At 43.0% G+C, this 20776-nt stretch overlaps 1 protein-coding gene across 2 annotated transcripts in view; it reads right to left on the bottom strand.

Moving 5' to 3' along the window:
- Positions 1-8952: 8952 nt before the first annotated feature.
- LOC144760727 (uncharacterized) overlaps positions 8953-20776 on the bottom strand; it is a 32372-nt gene continuing 20548 nt past the window's right edge. For both annotated transcript variants that reach the window (XM_078646557.1, XM_078646551.1), the window contains exon 3: positions 8953-20416. In XM_078646557.1, coding sequence (XP_078502683.1) covers positions 17218-19005 — 1788 coding nt within the window. In that variant the 5' untranslated portion in view covers positions 19006-20416 and the 3' untranslated portion in view covers positions 8953-17217. The remainder of the gene's footprint in view (positions 20417-20776) is intronic.

Below are 20776 nucleotides of genomic sequence, written 5' to 3'. Positions count from 1 at the left end.
GCGACCCTCCCCTCCCCGAATCGTCGCAATACCCAAACCAGAAAAACGATCACCCCCGTTACCTCCCCTGTCTATGTCCCTGGTTGTTTCCCATAAAACCCCTGTCCTTCCTAGTTAAGTAACCGGGCTGTAAAAGGTTACGTAGGACCCAGAATGATGTTTTACAAGGTTAACAGACTAGACCAAGGTAAAGAAATCATCAAAATGAACCCCGCAGTAGTTGAAAAACAGGATGCACCGATAGAAAGGAAATGTTTAGCCATGTTCGTCTCTCAGCAAAATACCTGTGTAGTACCATGTTGACGACTCACTGTACCCTTTTGTAAATGTGAAACTCTAGAGAACGGCATATCTTTGCCAGATTTGTCTCCCGAAGGTGGGTTACCATCAGATGAACTGTCATGCCTGTAATAAATGATTATGAAGGAAAGTCATAGTAAATCCAACAGGTCCGCCACCGGTCATTCATATGCCAGTTGTGAACGTTAAATATAACGGACATTTTCATTCTTTGCCTGGAGCTGGGAGAGAAATAGACTTTTTGATTATCTTCATCTGCAAATTTTCTAAAGACTGTCTTTTCAAACTTGTTTAAGGGTACTGCTGTTGGAGGAGAGAAGGACCGGATGTGGGAGCACGAGGCCCGACTGCAGACTAAGGGACACCTGCGACATTAGCCAAGGCGAGACCACGACTGAAAGGAGCTGCAGGACGAGGCACTGTTTTCGACAGCATGAAAAGAAAGGGTCGACCTGATGCCCCTGCTCGACGTCCAGTGCCTTTCGACAAGTCCCCGCTCTCTGAATTCCGTCGCACGCCCGCCCATTTGAAGTCTCTCGTTCCCCTAGTTTGTTCCCAATTTGGCCTTGCTCCATCCCCCTTTTTCCTCTGACCTACCCTATGGACTGTTTTGAACGCTCTTCTTCCATCGGAACTTTCTGACAATCACCTCAAAGGACACAGGGCGAAAAGGACCTTTCCGACCAGAAACGCGAGGAAAGGGTCGTGCCCTGCAACGCAGAACTTAGAACAGAGCTGGACTTGTAGCTCCACCGCCGGTGCTCAACAGCGCCAACGAAAGACCACAAAGAACAATGAGAACTCATAAAACTTCGAACATTCGACATCCTCAACCACCGTTTTGCTACGCCTCATTTCTCTCCCAGCCGCCATTGTATTGATCCTGCTCCAATCCGAATCTGAAACATGTATTAACCTGCCAGTTCACGTTATGATATGTACTTGCTGCTCGCCGTTTTTGTATTTCATTCCTATGACTTTCCTGCTTTATCAAATAGGTGCACCTCCTAAAAAAAAAAAAAAAACTAGAAACCTCAAAATGTATTGTTTACAACTCTTTTCCATCTAGGGTTCCTACCGTTTTCTTTCTCATGCTCACCACAGTAGAACCGAATAGAAAATGAACCAGCAAGATGTCTTGAATATGTTAAAGGGAGGACTGTGGAAAATTAGTGCGTTTTGGTGAACATTATCTGCGCCATCTTGCCTCTTCCCTGATGCCACACTTTTGTCGTGCGCGCCCGCCATTTTAAGATGCCCCGATCAGAACAAACCCTTTTGCATGCCGCTGGCCCCTGACATAGCCCTTTGCCTTCGCTAAGCCCGCACGCTGACCACCCCCTGCTTGCACCTGCCTTGAGTCATAAACCCCTCTCCGGCGCTGCTCTGCCCCAGGCCCTCATCCTGTTCCCAGCGCGACGCCTCCCTGCTTTCCTTTCATGATCTCCGGCCCTTAGATGCAAACCCCTTTTTCCCCGTGTGCCCGTTTTGTCCTCCCCGTTCCCAAGCCGACACCCAGCTCTGCCGATACCATCCTTGCCCCTCCCCGTACAATAGAAAGCTTCCCCCATCAAAGAATCCCCGGGTTGATCAAAGCCCCCACCCCATGAGATCCGATCAAACTCCCCACATTCCGTGAATCGGCGGATTATCCAGCTGCGCGATGCTCATCACCTGTTGTGACTAGGGTGGGGACTTCAAACTGTAAATGTGTGTGGGAACGGGCCCAAAGGGGAGTTCCGAGAATGTCTTTTCCATACATCAAAGCTTTAAACATGTATGTGTAATCTGCAATAAAGTCATAAATGTGGGTATAAGAGGCCAGGCCTCAGAAATACAGTTAGAGCACCTCAGAACGATACCTTCTGTCCGTTTCGTTGTGTTCTCCTCCGGAGAGAATAAAAAAAACCTTGTTTCCTGCTTTCCAGTCTCCAGCGCCTGCCTCTTCATTGATTTAAATAACTAGAGGGTCACAGAGGCAATACCGCCGGGCAAATATCGATTGTCCCCGACCCGATTGAACTTTTTTTACAGGTCGAGAGCTTGCTGGTCTCGTGGGCCTGAAACAATGCACATCCTAGGAAGAGGTGCCAAGCCTCCTCCCCCAGGATAGGCAGGGTTCACGAAGGGGAAGCTTCAAAGGCATGCCGCCTTTGTGAGACTCTCCAGACCATTTGCCGCTTTCAGCAATGGGTCCCCACTGGTTCTACCCCCCACTTTGGGTGGGAGAACCGGCGGGAAAAACAAGTGCGGATAGAGGTGTGCCCACCTCTGCCAACTCCACCCCTAAGGTGGGGGAGGCGAGGTGAAGCACAACCTCGAATCCCTACCATCTTGAGGATGGGGGGACCCAGCCAACCAGGGACAGACTCCTGCCCCCCTCCCACTGAATTGTGACAGAATAGGGGGTGTACCCACCCCAGGGAAGGGACCCATTGGTCCCTGCCCTTTACCTACCTGTAACGCCCTTAAATTTAGTATTTAGTGGCAACCTGAACCTTCCTTCCTCAGATCCAGCAACAACAAGAAAAGAAGAGTATGAGAAGCAGTGCAGAGCTAATAAGAGGACGACGCCCACTGACTTGGCCTCAGCCCTACAGGCCTGTCTCCCCTCGAACCTGCTCCTGCGAAAACCCCGGCCTTTCCAGCAGCCAGTAACCTCACAAACCCCAGAGGACCTGCCTGCCTTCACTTTCAAGACTGTTTCTCCTGTGAACACCGGACATGTTTAAACTGCAGCTTCTGGTGCCAGCCAGAAATCGAGAATCCAGCCCACTCCACACCCGCCGAACCCGACCCGAGCTCAGGTGGAAAAACACCACAAGGAGGTCCCCCGGCGATCCTGACCCGAGATCCGGTGACCCATGACTTGCCTCAAGCCTCCAGAAGATGTCTGTAGCCTCAATCCAGAGGACCCGACGTCCAAAGGCACCCCTACATCCGACGCCCCACGGCCTTGTGTGCCCAACCCAGCGGTGCCTAACCAACCTTCAAGATCCCAACTTACCACTCGAAGTGGTGGTCGCTCCTGGAAGATCCTCGTCCACGAGCCTGCAGTGTGTCTTTGTCCCGGAGAATCTCCATTGAAATCAACAGGGCACCTGACCTCAAAACAGACCCTGCGCCCGGCCGCCCTAGTGCCGCTGAGGGTGCACCTTTGGTCCCCAACTTGCCCTGAGCTAAACCCTAGGAGCTTTGCTCCCACAATCCTGTGGCCTGCTTGCCAGCCTTCACCAAACAAAGCCCCCCTATCCTCCACAGGATAACATTGGGCCTCAACACTCTGCACCCGGCCGTCCTAGTGCCGCTGACGGTGCAACAACAGTGCATCACTGACCCTTGGAGACCCCCTGAGTCTAACCCCAGAACCTTAACTCCCACAGTCAATTACTTACCTGAGAACCGTTAACCTGTTTTCCCTCCATAGGATAACATGGACACTTTTTCTCCAAAATGTTTCTAAGTGTGGAGTTTTGAAATCTAAAAATATTTTTTAAATCGCACAAATAACCAAAATGTGTTTACTTACCTGTTTCTAGGGAATGTCCCAGTGCTGAATCTAGGTATCCAAAAGCGATACAAAAGGGGATGATGGACGGAGCGTTTGAGCAAATCAAACACTCACCCCCAGTCAACTGATCTGGGTTTAATCATCACCATTCTTTAGCTCAATCCGCCACCCCAGTTCAGACATGGCCATATGCAAATCAGTCTGACCCTGTGCCTCATGGGAACAGTCCAGCCCGAACTGCCAAGCCATGTCTTCCCTGGACCGGAAACAAGTATCCTGGGACCGGTTTCGGGTTCATAACCCTCATAAGCCAGGCTATCTTGAATCAAGTGGCAAAGTGAGCAAGGGACTCACGTCTGAGCATACCCTGCCAACTTAGGGCGAACAAAGCGATACAAAAGGGGATGATGGGCGGAATCTAGGTATCCAGCACTGAGTTAGAAAAGTAACCTGAAAAGTAACTTACCTGCAATTTATTGTAGAAGCCCATTCATTTCAATGTACTGCTCCAAAAAGGTTCAAAGTGTGGAGTTTTGAAAACTGAAAATATTCTTTAAAAATCATGCGAATAACCAAAACGTAATTACTTAGCTGTTTCTAGGAAATGTACCAGTGCTGAATCTAGGTATCCAGCACTGAGTTAGAAAAGTAAAGCAAAAAGTAACTTACCTGCAATTTAGTGAAAAAGCCTATTCATATCAATGTACTGTATTTGTTAAGTGTTGCATACTATTGCTCCCCTGTACATCAAACAACGTACAATTTCTACTGCATACTTGAACTATGTTCATACAAGTAAATGATTACCGCTAAGTATTTTTATGCTTACCTGTGCCAGGCTTGCTTGGTTCTAGAAATAAAGCAACTGTATATTTTGTTATACAAAAACAATTGGCCTAGAGTTCAGTTCTTGAGTGTGTGAATTCATTTGCTGACTGAGTGTGTACATCAAATGCTTAACACTGTCCTCTGATACTGCCTCACTGCTCGACCAAGCTAACACTTTAGAGAGTAAGGTTCTATTTAACTTTAACCTCTGCCGACCTCTGGAGACCCTTGGACTCTATACACATTACACCTCACTTTGGTGCAGTATACAGAGCCAGTTTCTTACAATACCTCACTGTATGTCTCTCCCAATTTACCTGTGATGTTGTTGCCCAGTGGAAGGAGCAAGCTGCTCTGGTAACTTTTTCAAAGCTGGAGTTACACACCCGGAAGAGGGAAATATAACTCTGCTGGGGTCTGTACTTCAGCATTGCATCTTGAAAGGTCAAAGTTATCACTACATTTTTTTAACAGGGGATTTTAACACTCATGTGTAGGGACATCATGCAAGGAGGAGTGGAAGCTATGGGCTGTGCACGACAAGCAGGCTTACACATGGAACATACTCCCAAGGGTATTGAGCTTAACTCCATCTTGCTTGAATTTGATCTAACATCTGTAATAAATAAGCTGCCACCGGGGAAAACAGATATTACTCCCACCTTTATTGGGAGAGGGTGTGAAACCTTTATTGAATTCACCTTTGTATCTACCCCCTTTTACTCTCTGGTTACCGAATTTTCTGTGCAGGCGAGTGAATGCAGTGACCACAACCCCATTTGTGTCTCAACAGGCGGGACCCAAACACTCAGACACACCAAGGTGGGCGGGGGGCTGGTGCCCCCTTAAAGAGGTGGAAGCGGGAAGGAGCGTAAAGTGGGGGTGTATTGTCCCAGAGCTACTCCACGAGTCCCTTTTAACTCGATGTCGCAGCGAGTTTGCCACCTGTCTCGACAATGAGGCAAGTGCTATGGACATCATGGGTGCATTTGGATCCATGTCTACTGTCATAAGGAAGTTTCTACGGGGCCCGTTAGCAACCAGGTCCACGATGGTTTGACTCGGCGTGCTCCCAGGCTTCCAGGAACCTGAGACAGGCCTTGGGTGTTAAACCCCGAGACCGGGTGGCGGTCAAAGGCCTACGAAGAGGATATAAGACTGCTCTAGCAACTTGCGAGTCTGTCCTGAAGGAGGAGGCCTGGATCGATTTAGTGGAGGCCACTACACTGCGTAATAGCTCAAAGTTCTAGGGCATTATTAACAGCCCATTTCTATCTGGAAATAATGCTAACTTACTGGATGCCCAAATCACAGAGGGCGATTGAGTACATCATTTCGAGGGTATCTACCAGTCGGATACCCCTCCAATTGAGGGGCAGGAAAGGGTGGAAGGCAAGTCGGAACTTATTTTCATCACGCAAGAGGTGAGTGCCGGTAGTCTGGGTCTATCTAAAAACAAGGCCCCCGTGCCAGATGGGATCCCACCAGATCTCTACATCACCCACTTAAAAACCTGGGTGCCTGTCCTCACATCTGTTATCAATGCTGCAGTCCAGGTTGGCCGCACAGATTCTTGGGCTTTATCGATTATAGTCCCAGCATTTAAAAAGGGATAACGGGACAGTACCTACTGTTATAGGCCCATTTCTCTGCTGGACTCTGTGGTGAAGGTTGTGGGCCACATGGTACTTGACACACTTGCATCATGGGTTGATGAAAACAACTTTATATCCGATATCCAAAACGGCTTTCGCCCAGGTCGTTCCACTGTGGAACAGTGTTTAAACCTGTACATGGTTCTGAACAAATACACTGTGGCTCGTTCCAGCCCCATATACCTGGCCTTCATGGACCTGACCTCAGCATTCCACTGTGTTAATAGGTCCAAGCTGTGGCAGTTGATGTCCTCCATTGGCATTGACAGTAACATCATTTTATTCACTATGTACAAAGTAGGATGATTATGTCCTGGATAGCTGTGGCATTTCACGTTATTCAGGTGGTAGTTCTGCAGTAATATATTGGTATTGGGTGCCTAGAGTAGGGTTAATCATCCAAATTACCCCAGATATGATCATGGATCATTAGCAATTTCTACAAATCTCTATCACACCAATATAAAATATTGATATACAGTTTGCAGGTACAGTTATATCGTAATAATAACAAAATAGATGGTGCCAAAGGTCTTTAATGTGTGGTATCTTGGAATACTTCACGCCAACACTTGTTTCGTCGTACTGGGAATACCCACGACTTCTTCAGGGCTTGCAAATATCGAAGATTGTCAATAAGCCTTCTGACTGGTTATAATTCCATCCCAGCCTTATGTTGGCTGGGTATAAGATGTAGTGTATTCGTCAGTACTGAATATCAAACGGAAGCCTCCTTATCTGTGTATGTCGCTGCTTGTTGACAATAGGTTAAGAGCAGGAAGCATCAGTAAATGCCATCCCAGATCGACAATTATGTCCGAATGAACGATGCTTATGATTTTCGCACCGTAAGAGGTCCACTCGCCATATCCGCCTTTTATTTCATTTTATTCACCGTAATTAAACTGCGGTTGTCCGCTATTCAAAGGACCTGAAAGTGACCAGTCAGCTTGACATCAAGAAAGGGGTGCATTTTAGCACCCTTTCTTTTTAACCTATCTATTAATTGCTTAGAGAAAGCTCTTTTGGCCACAAATGCGGATTGTCCTCAGGTAGGCAAGCATAGCCTGCCAGTCCTCCTATACGCGGACGACGCAATCCTCTTGGCGAGGACAGCTAGGGGCCTACAACTTCTTCTGACTTCTTTTGCCCTTTTTATGGAGGACTTGGATCTGTTGTTTCATCATGCCAAGTCATTCATTATGCAGGTGGGACCTCATAAAGCTAAGCAGTTCACTATTAAACTCTGACTTTCATCGATACCGAAGACCAATGTTTTCTCCTATTTGGGATTGTTTGACGACTCCTTGAGTTGGTGCCCTTTGCTTACTTGGAAGAAAGGGGATCTAGTGAAAGCTTTTGCAGCTGTTTTTAACTTTACCAGCAGAGGGGGAGGGAAGCCAATTGGGCTTTTTTGAAGACATATGAAGACAAATATATCTCAAAGGTTAGTTATGGGAGTGAGATTTTGGGCCTCATTGGGGTAGGAGCAGTGCAAAGTACTGGAAACTCTTTCCTCCAAATGGCCCTTTCTGTCCCACAAAGCACTTTGTTTTATGTCGTGCACAAAGAGTTGAGAATGCCTTTCCTCTACAATGTACTGGCTTTCCGTCCCCTGGCTTTGTGGATTAATATTTGGGCTAAGCAAGAAAACACACTTAGCAAAGACATCCTACGGGAATGCCTTTCACTTGACCGTGTCTCACGCATCCGATGGCTCCAGTATATAAGAGTTGGCCTCTCCAGGGTAGGTAGGAACTATTCGCTAACCATGAGCGCAGATGTAAGAGTGACTTTTCTCTGGTCAAAGAGTGTTTTTTTGGAATAAGCCACTGTGATAGAGAGGGAAATGAGCTGTGTAAGCCTAGTGTGCGTAAGTACATCGTGTTAAAAACCGTACCAACCAGCGAACCTTATCTTCTAGGGCTTAAAAGCATCCATAATCATTTTCAATGACCCGGTTTTGGCTCAACCTCTTCCATTACCACATGGCACACCCTCGCGTCCTCCACAGAGGCCAGTGCCTCATGCCCTGTAGCTGCAACAGTGAGTCTCGTCAGGACATGATGCACTTTATAATGTTTTGCAGTTTTTATGCTGTCCCTAGAAAGTTATTTATTATTCCCATTCTCAAAAAAGCGGGTTTTAGGAGGGTGAGACCAGCTCTTATCTTTTTACAACTGCTCTCTAATGACACTGTTTTGCATACGCTTTACTTTTTACGGTTCGCTGTTAGACTCAGGTCAAGCTGTGATTAACTTCTGTACTGTACTTCATCAATTTTTATCTTGTGTTTTGATTAACTTGTACATATTATATTTGTAAATCTGTAACTTGGAAAATGTTTTATCATTTTATGTATGACTTTTATGGTTTTCTTTCATAAAACCGAGTAAAGTTTGTTGATAATAATCACTAGGGGATTAATTTACAGGGTAGCATGGTATCCCTCACAATAACTCCAGGAGTCACAGTCCACACAATGTACATGCGTTGTCCCCCCTACTCCAACCTTACATATACCCCTAATCACCTGCCCAAACCTCTGCCTGCTGATGCCAATGTGGTACTCCGTCAACCCGCAGACAATATTTTTGTCCCCTTTGAAAGTTCCTAGAAAATAAAAATGCTGCAGTTGTAAATAAATATCAACTACCATTTGTTGTGTTTGAAACATTTTATTGAATAATAAAACCTAATAAACATAAGCTGATTATTAAAGCAAAACAGAACATCAGTTGCGATACACATATGACACGAAAGTTGTACATAAAAATCAACAAACTGTAACTTAGTAAAGTTAGGAACAGCACAATTCTTAATTTCGGGCAGTCTTTAAAGTTCAACAATAGAAACGTTCATAAAGAACAGGAAAGGAAACAAAGAAGGTGGGATACAGTGGTTTCATTAATGTAATGCTTGCTACATATAGAAAAACAAATACAAATTATTTTCCTTAAGCAATAAAGTCCTCACATTAAAATAATAAGAGAGATATATTGAACAATGAACATTTCATGTGTAATTAGAATTCAATTTGAATATTTTAACCTTCTCAGCATTATTTGACTCATGATTACAACCTGAATGCTTTCTGGAAAAGAACCGCCTCATGGAGTTCAAAATCACATCTTTTCCAACAATAGGATTACAATGATAAACTTGAATTTAAATTCAATTTACTGATTTAGGCCTTTTTAGAGATCAACAATTTTAAATATATACAAAATCCATACACTTTTGTAAAATTGTCACCTAAACTTGAATTCAATCCACTTTTTGAATAAACACTACCCATTCCAGCAAGCATCACAGGACCACTTGTTGTTATCTTCCCAATTAGTGATCATGTTTCAGATGGCAACAACAATGAATATGTTTAGAATTTTACCTCTGAAAGCAAAAACATGCCATTTCTGAATCATGGTGCACAATAAAATGTAGGAACAGAAGGGCATCTTTAGGTACAGCATTCATTAAGGTTTGACCAGGCTTCAAACTAGAATTCCTGAACTTTTGGACATTTAAATGTCATATTTTAAAAGAATTCACAAAGACACAGCACGAGCTCTGTGAAAAATTGAAGATGAGTGAATTGTACTTAGACAACATGTGCTGATTAGTAATCTATTGATGTAAAATACAGTGGTCAGGCAATGCTTGTGGATCTAATCTATTCAGATTTTAACTCCATAGTTTGTTCAATAAATTGACTTTGAAGGTCCATCTCTCAGATCAGTTCTATTACAGTTTTAATTGCGATAACACTAAAAGAGATCAATGATAATTAGGTTTTAAAAGCCATGGGTGGAATTGATCCTTGGTTTAATTCTAGATTATTGTCTGCAATAGAAACCCGTACAAACAGATCAAATCTAAAAGCATTGAAAATGTTTATTATAGTGGTTTAGAGTAAACACAGATAACACACATTGTTCCTGGAACTCAGAAAATGTATCGAAAGATTATGATTACAACCTATTTTATGTCCAGAGACCGGTTTAGATGCTTTCCTGTTTAAGTGACAACATTTGCAAATATATTTAAGAAAACATTAAAGCTGGATGTCAGAAATTCTGTCTTTAAGTATTGTGTAAGAGTTATGTATGATTGTTTTTATTTGATCTGAAGCAACACTAACACTAAATAGGTATGTGCACCGGTTATCATTCAACTAACATTATTAGCAAACTTAATTTGGAGGGAATTGAGAACAATTGACTCATGTACCAAGGGTTTTATTGTTCAAAAATCCACTGGTTCGGTAATTCACAGAGTTTGCAAATGCTAAACCGCTTTTTGAAATGTACTAAGCCCATTTTACAATTAAGAATTTGGAAGGGGAATATTATTAGTGTCCCTTCTAAATACGTAATACATCCTTAAGGTATGCATTAAGCTTTGAAACCATATGTGGGCTGAAAAACAGTAACAGGAGGTAGTAACCCAAGGGGACATTTGTGAATCTGAAAGTGAAATGGGGTGCATTAAAAATGCCTTTATTTAAAAGCCATCACAGACACAGTAGTGTGCTGACTCCACAAGCAACCAGTTTTACCAAATGGATTATTAATACATGAACCTCAGTATTTCCTATATATTGTTGAAATGTAGTCTCTAATGTTTTTGTCATGTGGTGTAAATATTTGTTTCTATTATTTTATTTCCCATTTCCATATTGTCATGAAATGTACCTATTCTTTTTGTCAAACATATTGAAATATCTTTGTCACAATTTTTGGGGCATTCTAAAAAGTGTTTTCACTCTCTAACTTAAAGCTTCCTAAGAAAAATACTGACGCGCAGTCCTGGTTTCTCCTAGATCATTTAGCTTTCTCACTAAACCAAGCACAATATTGCTTTGAGAGAGGTGGTTATTGTAGTTAAACGCACTGGAGTTAGTTTAGAAAAGACAAATATAGAATTTCCTTTATCTTTAGAAATAATACTTGCAAAAGTATATGTGCAATAATTTCAGATAATTTACTGATAAAGATATCAGATAAAGATCCCCTAATTTCTTATACCTTGTGGTATTAAAAATCTGCTTGAATTAACAGACTTCTCTTCTAGATAAATCCAGGTATGAGAAGGTATTAAATGCAATTATCAACTTTCCGTTATTTTAACACATTTTCTCAGTGCACAGAGTATTTTTCCTACATTGATCACAACATTTCAAGCAATGGTCTGTGCTTAAACGTATAATGAAGGGGTAAAAATGTATTTCCACCACAATCAAGAAACCCTTGGGTCTATGAGGATTACTGTTGCAAATTAAAACCTAGCTAAGATGAAATATCCCTTTAAAGGGAAGATTTCCCTCACCCACCATAGTTGGCATGCTTCCTCATTCAGAACCTCCTCCCACCGTTATACCTAGTTAAAGTACAGGGTACAGCCCCCTCACTGAGACGGAGGAGTTCAGGCATGTTTTGTTATAGAGAATGGTATACGAAATACCACAAAAATGAGCTCAGGGTAGTGGGGGCAGCAGAGTGAAAGGTAATAAGAGGTCAACATGTTTCAGCCTATTAACCCTCCAAAGAGGTGTTTGCGGCTTTCTTCAGGACCTAATCAAAAGTGCTGTTGCTCATTGTACTCAATCAATAACAAGCATTGGCATAGCCAACAGGTCTCGCCTTTGGGACCTTATAAGAGTTTAGCCATGCAGATCCAGTAACAATGTGAAATCATTTCTCTTAAAAAGAAGACTATAAACTAACTAAGCTAGACGTGACTTTATAACTGGTTAATCAAACATTTCTGGAGGTTTAGTATATATAAAGAACTCCTTTTTTCTATAGCGTGTCATATAAAATTGATGCTCTAATTTTTGGTAAGAGTACACAATGTCAAAAAATTCAATACTGCTTTTATATCAATTTACTTTTGAAAGCTTGAAGTGAAAGAGAATTCTAAATGTCATTTGCTTATGAGTAGGCGCTAATGACTATTTCCAGATGACAATGTAGTTAACATTTTTTTGTAAAAGATGTGTTAGAAGTATGGGTAGGGAAAATGGCTATTTTGGCCAAAAGCTCCCCTTTCTTTATGCATGCTAGTTTTAATTTGTAAACAGAATCACCATTTTTTTATGTGGTACACTGTAATGTAAGATGAATCTGTTTTACCCTTTTGATAAGCAAGAGATGACGATGAACCGTTTTTTCGTCCCTGGTTTTAAATGGATTCAGGTTGGAACAGACAAGGTGTTGGTTGACTGCCTCAGAAAATATTTGTTTCCAGCATGCTGCTTTCATGCGACTTAAATCCCTTCAGTCGAAGAGGCGGCTGCATGCCTGCAGATATGGCCAGATCATTACTTGGCTGGTTCAGTTCACCAGTGGGGCTAGAATAGAAGCTGTTAAGGGCAGGGGCTTAGCTTTCTATTGGTGCAGCAGGTGCAGTGGCACCAGGTCCCAGACGCCTTAAAGGCCCACTGAACCCTGATAAATGCTGTTTGTCACAGTTCAAACAAAGGCCTGAGGGGCCCACAGAACAATGATTATTGCTGTTTTCCACAGTCCAAACAGAGGGCAGTGGTCACATTTCCTTTCTTGCTTTAGGGCCCAGGGCACACTGGCTAGGCCACTGGTTAAGGATGCATTGGGGAAGAGGTGGGGAGACAGGTGGATATTTAAACAGCTCGACAATGACTTCATGCCTGGTATTAAAGTATTCATTGCAATTAAGGACTGAAGCAGGAATAGATCTCATAATATAGGGAGGCCTACTTACAAATGCAGCTCGATAAGCGGCTGCCTTTTAACATCTCACTTATCAACTCTCCTAATTTACAGTTTTATTTTAGATGCAGACTTAAATCGTGACCTATGAATATGTTTTATCTATCTTTAGGTTCCAAATGGCCCATCTTTTCCATATGCAAGTATCAGACAGGTCGGGAACATCCTATGGCGTTGAACTTCATAAAGCCACATTAATCACTGGTCTTGAAATACAAATGGCAGCATTAAGCACGCAGAGGTGTAATCTACGTAATCTCATTATGTTCAGGGTACGGGAAGGTGTTTAGGGCGTAAAGACTTTGACAAAAACATTGCTACCACCGTAGAAATTCAATCTTCCTTGTCCTACCTTAGTATACAAGTAGTACCACATACTTTGTATACATGAATTAAATAGGCACACAAAATAGTACCGTATTTAAAGGCCCAGTTCAGAATTACAGGGAAGGTGCACTGTCCCAGACTACACAACGGTGCAGTCTCTAGTGGGTGCTGTCATCCCACACAGGGGGAGTCGACCAGATTATGCTGGAAAAAGCATGTGGTGCCCCAACGTAGGGGCAGTTGTAAACCACCAGTCTGCTTGCAAAGTAAAGCGTCTGGCAGCTATTAAACGAGGTGGCACGTTTCCCCTGCAGGTGGTTGGGGTCTGTCACCATCCTGTCAGGTGGGGGTATACAATCAGTGCGCCTCCTAACTGCTCGTTTGCCCTTTCGCCCGTGTCAATAATACAGTGCAGTCGCAAGACAAAAGGTTTTCCCACATTTGAATGTGGCCATGCCCAATACAAAGGAAAGCATGCCCGCTGAGAATCTCTCCTACGTGAACCACACTACATAAAGGGCTATGGAAGTGTCTGCAGCCTCTTCTGTATAACAAAAGCCAAAATGCCCATGGGACACAGAAAGAGGGTGCACCCCCATGCTTCATTATGTACAAGGACCTTTGGCGTTCGTCTGTACTAAGCGAGTGACAGAGTTAGTGGAGTGTTTTTGCCCTCTATGTCACTCTACTTCTAAGCACCTAATCAGACTCCCCAGGATATAGCGGCATGGATTCGCAAATTTAGCGGCACAAATATGGAAATTTAGCGGCACAAATATTGAAATTTAGCGGCATTTTGCGGCACTTTATTTAACTCATAATCATTCATTTTCAGCCTTAAATCAATGGAAACCGTTTTAGTAGAGTATTCCACTTTGAATAGGCAACCTGGAATATGGAATAGAGGAAGCAGCCCACAGGTGAAGGCTGTTATCCCTTGGAAATGCAATTCTCCATTTGCTTTAGCATAGCCTGGGATTTCCTCAGGCAGCGCAGCCTTTGAGACGGCTGCTGGCCCGAACGCTGCTCAGATAAAAGCCTTCTTGAGACTGGCACTTTTTATTCTCAATCACTGCCTGCACATACAAAGCAATGGGCACGTCTGCAATGAGGGTGAACATTTTCCTACTAGGGTGTCATTACAATCTCTAAAAAACACTGGAGGAAAATGCAAGATGTGCGGAAGGGGGCCGCACATCAGTAGGGGCTGAGGGGGGCCCCCTCAAGGACGGGTAAGCCTAGGGCCCCCTCCCCATACCGCGTGGGCTGCGGGGGGACTTTGTTACGCCCCTGATCTGCTCTCCCCTCTCACTTTATTAGACTTTTCGTACCCCTTTCATTCACTCTGTGCTCCCTTTCCCTCATCCTGGGTGAGCTGAGGGGTTTTCAGTCTAAGGCGCCGTCATTCCACCTTTGTTCTGCGCCCTGCGGGTTATCCTGCTTTTCATTCAAAGAGGGGCAGGGCGAAATTCACAGGTAAGGGCTCCCTAATTATCTGTCTAATCGCTGCTATCCTCATGCAGATGCAGCGATTAGGCCCAGAGAGACGGACCAGCCGGCAGATATTGATCAAAATCCCCTGGGCCTCCTGGGCCCCCTGGGCCTCCAAACTCTGTAGCTTTTGAAAGCGAGAGGCCCCCTGGCTGCGAGCCGGTGCGGGGACCCTGGCACTGTTGTCATGTTGGCACGTGTCTGGCACACAATCTGTCGCTGGTGTGGCATCAGTGTAGTTTTGGTTGAGGGGTCTCTCCCATGAGGTTACCAGCTTTCCATCACCGAGTGGAGTCTAGTGCACCTGCACCATTAGTCGTATGAGTGGATGTGTCCCTGTGTCAGATGAAGCCCATCTTCAATGAGCCATGGGTGCACGCGAGTGTGAGTGCTCGACTCGTATTCATCTGTGGGGCGGCACGGAATCACTAACGAATCTTCTAGAATGGCAGGCATGCCTGTTGCCTGTCTGTTGCGTATGTGTGCAAGACAACCGGTGGCAGCAAGTGCTAGGCATATCTGGGCATGTGGGATGTGTGTCCTTACAGGGCACTTTGTGCATTGAGGTGGACGAGGGGCCTGAACAGGTAAGGAGTGTGTGTAAAATGCCCCTCCCCACACACACACACACACACACATGTCTCAGAATCTCCCACATATGCCAACGGCTCAGGCTGGCCCGGGGTGCTGGGCCTGCCGACTCCAAGGCCAGGCCGTCAGGGAGAGGGGCTCAGAGATGTCACATCCACTTATGGGTGGAGGGAGGCAGAGTAAAAGCAGTTAGCATAGTGCCGGCCCTGACGGGATAAACATCTCTTCTGCGGCTCGCGCACACCCCTCTGCTGCACGGGTCCCGATTTCGCTGCACTTTTAAAAAAAATCTCGGCACTTTAACAAAAGTGCCGATTTCGCGGCAAACCGCGAAATCGCGATATCCTGGAGGGTCTGCCTAATACAGCTTGTACAGTGGTTACGGTCATCTGTTCACCTACATTATGCTTAATATAAATAGTGCACAATTTCGGCGTTTGTGTCTGCCTACAACATGGACCTGATACAAATAGCAGTACCTACAAGTTGGATGGGACAATTCAACAAGAGTCTAGGATACTCCAGCACAGATGACTTTGCATCAACATTACGGGGCATCAGTCTTGATGGCAAGCCAACTTTGTATACATTACTATCAGAGACTATTCTTGCCTCTTGGATACAACTTTACAACAGAATTTTATGAATTTTCGTACAGTTGTATTCATATAATAAAACAACCTACCCACAATAATTGATCTATCTATTTATCTTTTTGGGTTCTGGAGTAGCATGCTACTCGCTGAAAAGCACTTCAACACTTAATCAGGGTTAGCAAGCGCTATATAAATGTAAAACCTTCCCTCTTCTCTCCCGCCACTCTCTTCTTCAACCCAACTAACAGACCAACATGTCCAGCTCTCAAAAACATTTTATATTTCCCTATACTAATTCACCACTAATCATTTTTGGATTCTGGAGTAGCGTGCTACTCACCGAAAAAGGGCTTCAAATTGACCCTAACGCACTCCGCTGCTCGCAGAACTCTGCGTTGAGCGGTTGAGTTTTTTTGACACTTTGCGGAGTTCTTCATTGCGGAACACCGCCTAGGCCTAATCTTATCATGAAAATTTAGATTTCAGTCATATGTTAAGAAACCAGTGTGAGTAGAAACCTTTTGGGTGGAGAAAATTAAAGACATTAATATGGTGAATTTTTTGTTAATTAGTTGATGTTTGCAAGTACGAACACTTCTCTGAATCAAGTAAATACCTTGAGAGTTTTGTAACTTTCAGATACTCAAATTGTGCATTTTGTTGCAATTAAAACATTTTCAAGGCCTGAAATTTCTTTGGAGTTTGCATGCGGGCAGCCTAAGTTATCCTGCAAGAATTTCTTGATGAATCCTATTGCAACTACAATATGTGCTCTCCCATGTAAAGTCAGGTTATTAGAAGCTTTTCTGCAACTCAAGATACGCCTTACTTTTTACCTGGTGTGGGTGCATTTCTCATGTTAAGTGAGATCTCCTTTCTGAGTATAACGTTTCTGGCTTTCCCCTCCTGTATAAGGCTTTAGTCCAGTGTGAATTCTCTCATGTGAAATGACATTGTACTCGTGAATAAACCTTATCTGACATTCCGAACACACATAAGGCTTTTTTCTCCCTTGTGAGTTTGCTCATGTCAAGTGAGAAGTAATTTGTGACCAAAACTTTGCTTGCATTTCGAGCACTCATAAGGTTTTTCCCCAGAGTGGGATCTCCCATGAAGCATAACTCTGTCTTTCAGATTCAAGCTTTTATGGCATAAGGATTTTCTCCAGTTTAGAGTTTTCCCCCAGTGTGGATTCTCACATGTGCAGTGAGATCAGATTTACGGCTGAAACATTTTTGGCATTCAGAGCACTGATAAGGTTTTTCACCAGTGTGGGTTCTTATATGGTGAGTGAGATTGATTTTTTCACTGAAACATTTGCGGCATTCAATGCACTGATAAGGTTTTTCCCCAGTGTGGGTTCTTATATGCCGAGTGAGTATTCTTTTTTCACTGAAACATTTCTGGCATTCAATGCATTGATAAGGTTTTTCCCCAGTGTGGATTCTTATGTGCTGTGTGAGACTACTTTTTATACTGAAACATTTCTGGCATTCAGAGCACTGATAAGGATGTTCCACAGAATGGGTCATTGCATGTTGAGAAAGACTTTGTTGGTTACAAAACCTTTCCTGGCTTTCAGAGCACTGATAAGGTTTTTCCCCAGTGTGGGTCTGTATATGCTGGGTGAGACCGAGTTTGCTTTTGAAACATTTCTGACATTCAGAGCACTGATAAGGTTTTTCCCCAGTGTGGATTCTTATGTGCTTTTTGAGACTACTTTTTAAATTGAAACCTTTCTGGCATTCAGAGCACGTATAAGGTTTTTCCCCAGTGTGGTTCATTACATGTTGAGAAAGACTTTGTTTTTTACAAAACCTTTTCTGGCATTCAGAGCACTGATATGGTTTTTCCCCAGTGTGGATTCTTGTATGTTCAGTGAGTCTGAATTTTACACGGAAACATTTCTGGCATTCAGAGCACTGAAAAGGTTTCTCCCCAGTGTGGGTTCTTATATGATGAGTGAGACTGTTTTTGTCAATGAAACATTTCTGGCATTCCGGGCACTGATAAGGTTTCTCTCCAGTGTGGGTTCTTCTATGCAGAGTGAGCTGGGTTTGGCTAATGAAACATTTCTGGCAATCCGTGCAATGATAAGGTTTTTCCCCAGTGTGGGTTCTTATATGATGAATGAGATTGTTTTTTGTACGGAAACATTTGTGGCATTCAGAGCACTGGTAAAGTTTTTCCCCAGTGTGGGTTATTACATGTTGAGAAAGACTTTGTTTTTTACAAAACCTTTTCTGGCATTCAGAGCACTGATAAGGTTTTTCCCCAGTGTGTGTCCTTGTATGTACAGTAAGGTCTCTTTTTTCACTGAAATATTTCTGGCATTCAGAGCACTGGTAAGCTTTTTCCACAGAGTGGGTTAATAGATGTCGATTTAGACTCCCTTTGAAACTAAACCTTTTCTGGCATTCAGAGCACTGGTAAGGTTTTTCGCCAGAGTGGGTTATTACATGTCGAGAAAGACTTTGTTTGTTATAAAACCTTTCCTGGCATTCAGAGCACTGATAAGGTTTGTCCCCAGTGTGGATTCTTATATGTTCAGTGAGATAAGAATTACTGCTGAAACTTTTTTGGCATTCAGAGCACTGATAAGGGTTTTCCACAGAGTGGGTTAATGCATGTCGATAAAGTTGCGGTTTGAAACTAAACCTTTTCTGGCATTCAGAGCACTGATAAGGGTTTTCCCCAGTGTGGATTCGTATGTGATGTGTGAGCCTACTTTTTAAACTGAAACATTTCTGGCATTCAGAGCACTGGTAAGGTTTTTCTACAGAGTGGGTTAATACATGTCGGGAAAGACTTTGTTTGTTACAAAACCTTTTCTGGCATTCAGAGCACTGATAAGGTTTTTCCCCAGTGTGGATTCTCATATGCTCAGTGAGATAAGATTTACTGCTGAAACTTTTTTGGCATTCAGAGCACTGAGAGAGGATTTTCCCAGTGTGCATTCTCTCAAATTCAGTGAGATGAGATTTATGGCTGAATCTTTTTTGGCACAGGTAACTTTTTCCCCAACTTGGGTTATTTTGCTTTGATTGAGGCAGGTTTGAACACTGAAATTGTTCTAACAGCCCGTGTTTTTAAAAGGTGTATTCCTAGAGTTAATAGCTCTACATTTAGTTTTCTCTTGCTTATATGCCACGGTAAGAGTGAACCCGATTTTATTTAGAGTCGGGCTTGTTTAGATAATGTTCAGCATTTATCTCTAAAAGATATTGTGTGTAATCTTCTTAACACTTGCATTTAGCAAAATATGTCTGGATGCAGCCCTGTAACACCTGTCGAAATGTTTGTAGCAGATAATAGTCTTTTGCTTATAGCCTCTCCGGCAGCAACTTATTTTGTGACTGAAGTTTTTCTCAAATCTATTTGTATAGGTTCTTAGCAATGCAGTGATAAGGAGTAAGTCTGATATTTAATGATTAAACTGAGAAGTACCTTTTTGCACTGGCGCAATGGCAGTAACTGAGAACATTAGAACATCCACAGTAATATTGTGGCTCATCAGTCACAGAACATCAGTTCCTTTTACCCGTTCTGTGTTTGGTGTAAGGTTAAGAATTGTAGTTCTGAAGACGAGGATTTATTTAAATTAGCTATAGCGCAACGGTGCTCATTTAATCCATTTTGATATTTAACAGTTTTACATATCATTCCTGCACAACAGATAAGGTTGAGGCGATTTACATAGAATTACAGAACAGTACACAATAAAAAGGAAACAATCTGAGATGGTCATGAACAACACAATAAAGTGGTGAATTTTTAGGGTTTTCGCCAGAGTGAGCAGAGTGGGTCGAGGTGTTCTATCCCGAGGCAGATAGTCTCAAACTTGCGTAACTGGTAAAAACGGTTGTTGAACAAAGGCGATTTTCCAATCTTTTGGTTGTTAGCGTGTCAGCTTCGGAGTCTTATATCAGTGTCTTTTCTTTGAAGGTTTGCAGAAGAAACCTTTTGTTATATCTTTCTTTTACGCAGTGTGTGCTTCCACTCTGGAATTACATGATGCTTTAGATCATGCGTCCTTTAGATGAATGTTATTCAGTCATGCTGAGGCAATTTGTCTTTCTGATAATATTTCAGATGAGGATGTTGTGATTGGTCTTTCTGGTACAATTTCTGATGCTGTGTGGACAGATATGACTTTGCTCTGGGTTAACGAAATGCAAAATTAGAGACTTCACTTACAGGTATAGTACTTTCCTCAGCTCCCACTTCCTCGCCACACCTAGATTTTGGAAATTGTTTAAACTTAGAATGCTGGATGTCCTTCGGTTTTTCAAAATAATCCTTCTTATGGCACTAACATTCAGTTGGCTGGTGCTAAATCTTGCTTTCTTCGTCCGTAATTTCAATCACCTATAGTATTAAAATTAAATAGTTATAACATGTAAATATCCCCAAAAATAATTTACAAGCCTTATCAATGCAGAATTGCAGAATTTTGAAAGTGTTGAGCTGTTCTTCAGACAGAGCAGAGTGTAGAATGGTAGCCTGAGAGTACTTGGATCTAGGAGTGAGGATTTGTAGAATTGCCAACATTTTAATAAGCTCAGAAAGGATACATGTACCCTATGGACTTGTAAGATGGAATCCCAAAAGCAGACATTAAAGTCATATGGACTGGCACCAAAAAGATATTTAAAATAGAATACTATTAATTGATTTTAATGTATATTTCTAGGATGGGAATTTCCCCTCCACGGACAACAGGCATTT

The sequence above is a fragment of the Lissotriton helveticus genome, chromosome 1_1, assembly GCF_964261635.1.
Source record: "Lissotriton helveticus chromosome 1_1, aLisHel1.1, whole genome shotgun sequence".
Taxonomy (NCBI): Eukaryota; Metazoa; Chordata; class Amphibia; order Caudata; family Salamandridae; genus Lissotriton; species Lissotriton helveticus.
Note: the sequence above shows the minus strand (reverse complement) of the source record. Positions and strands in the feature narration are given on the sequence as shown.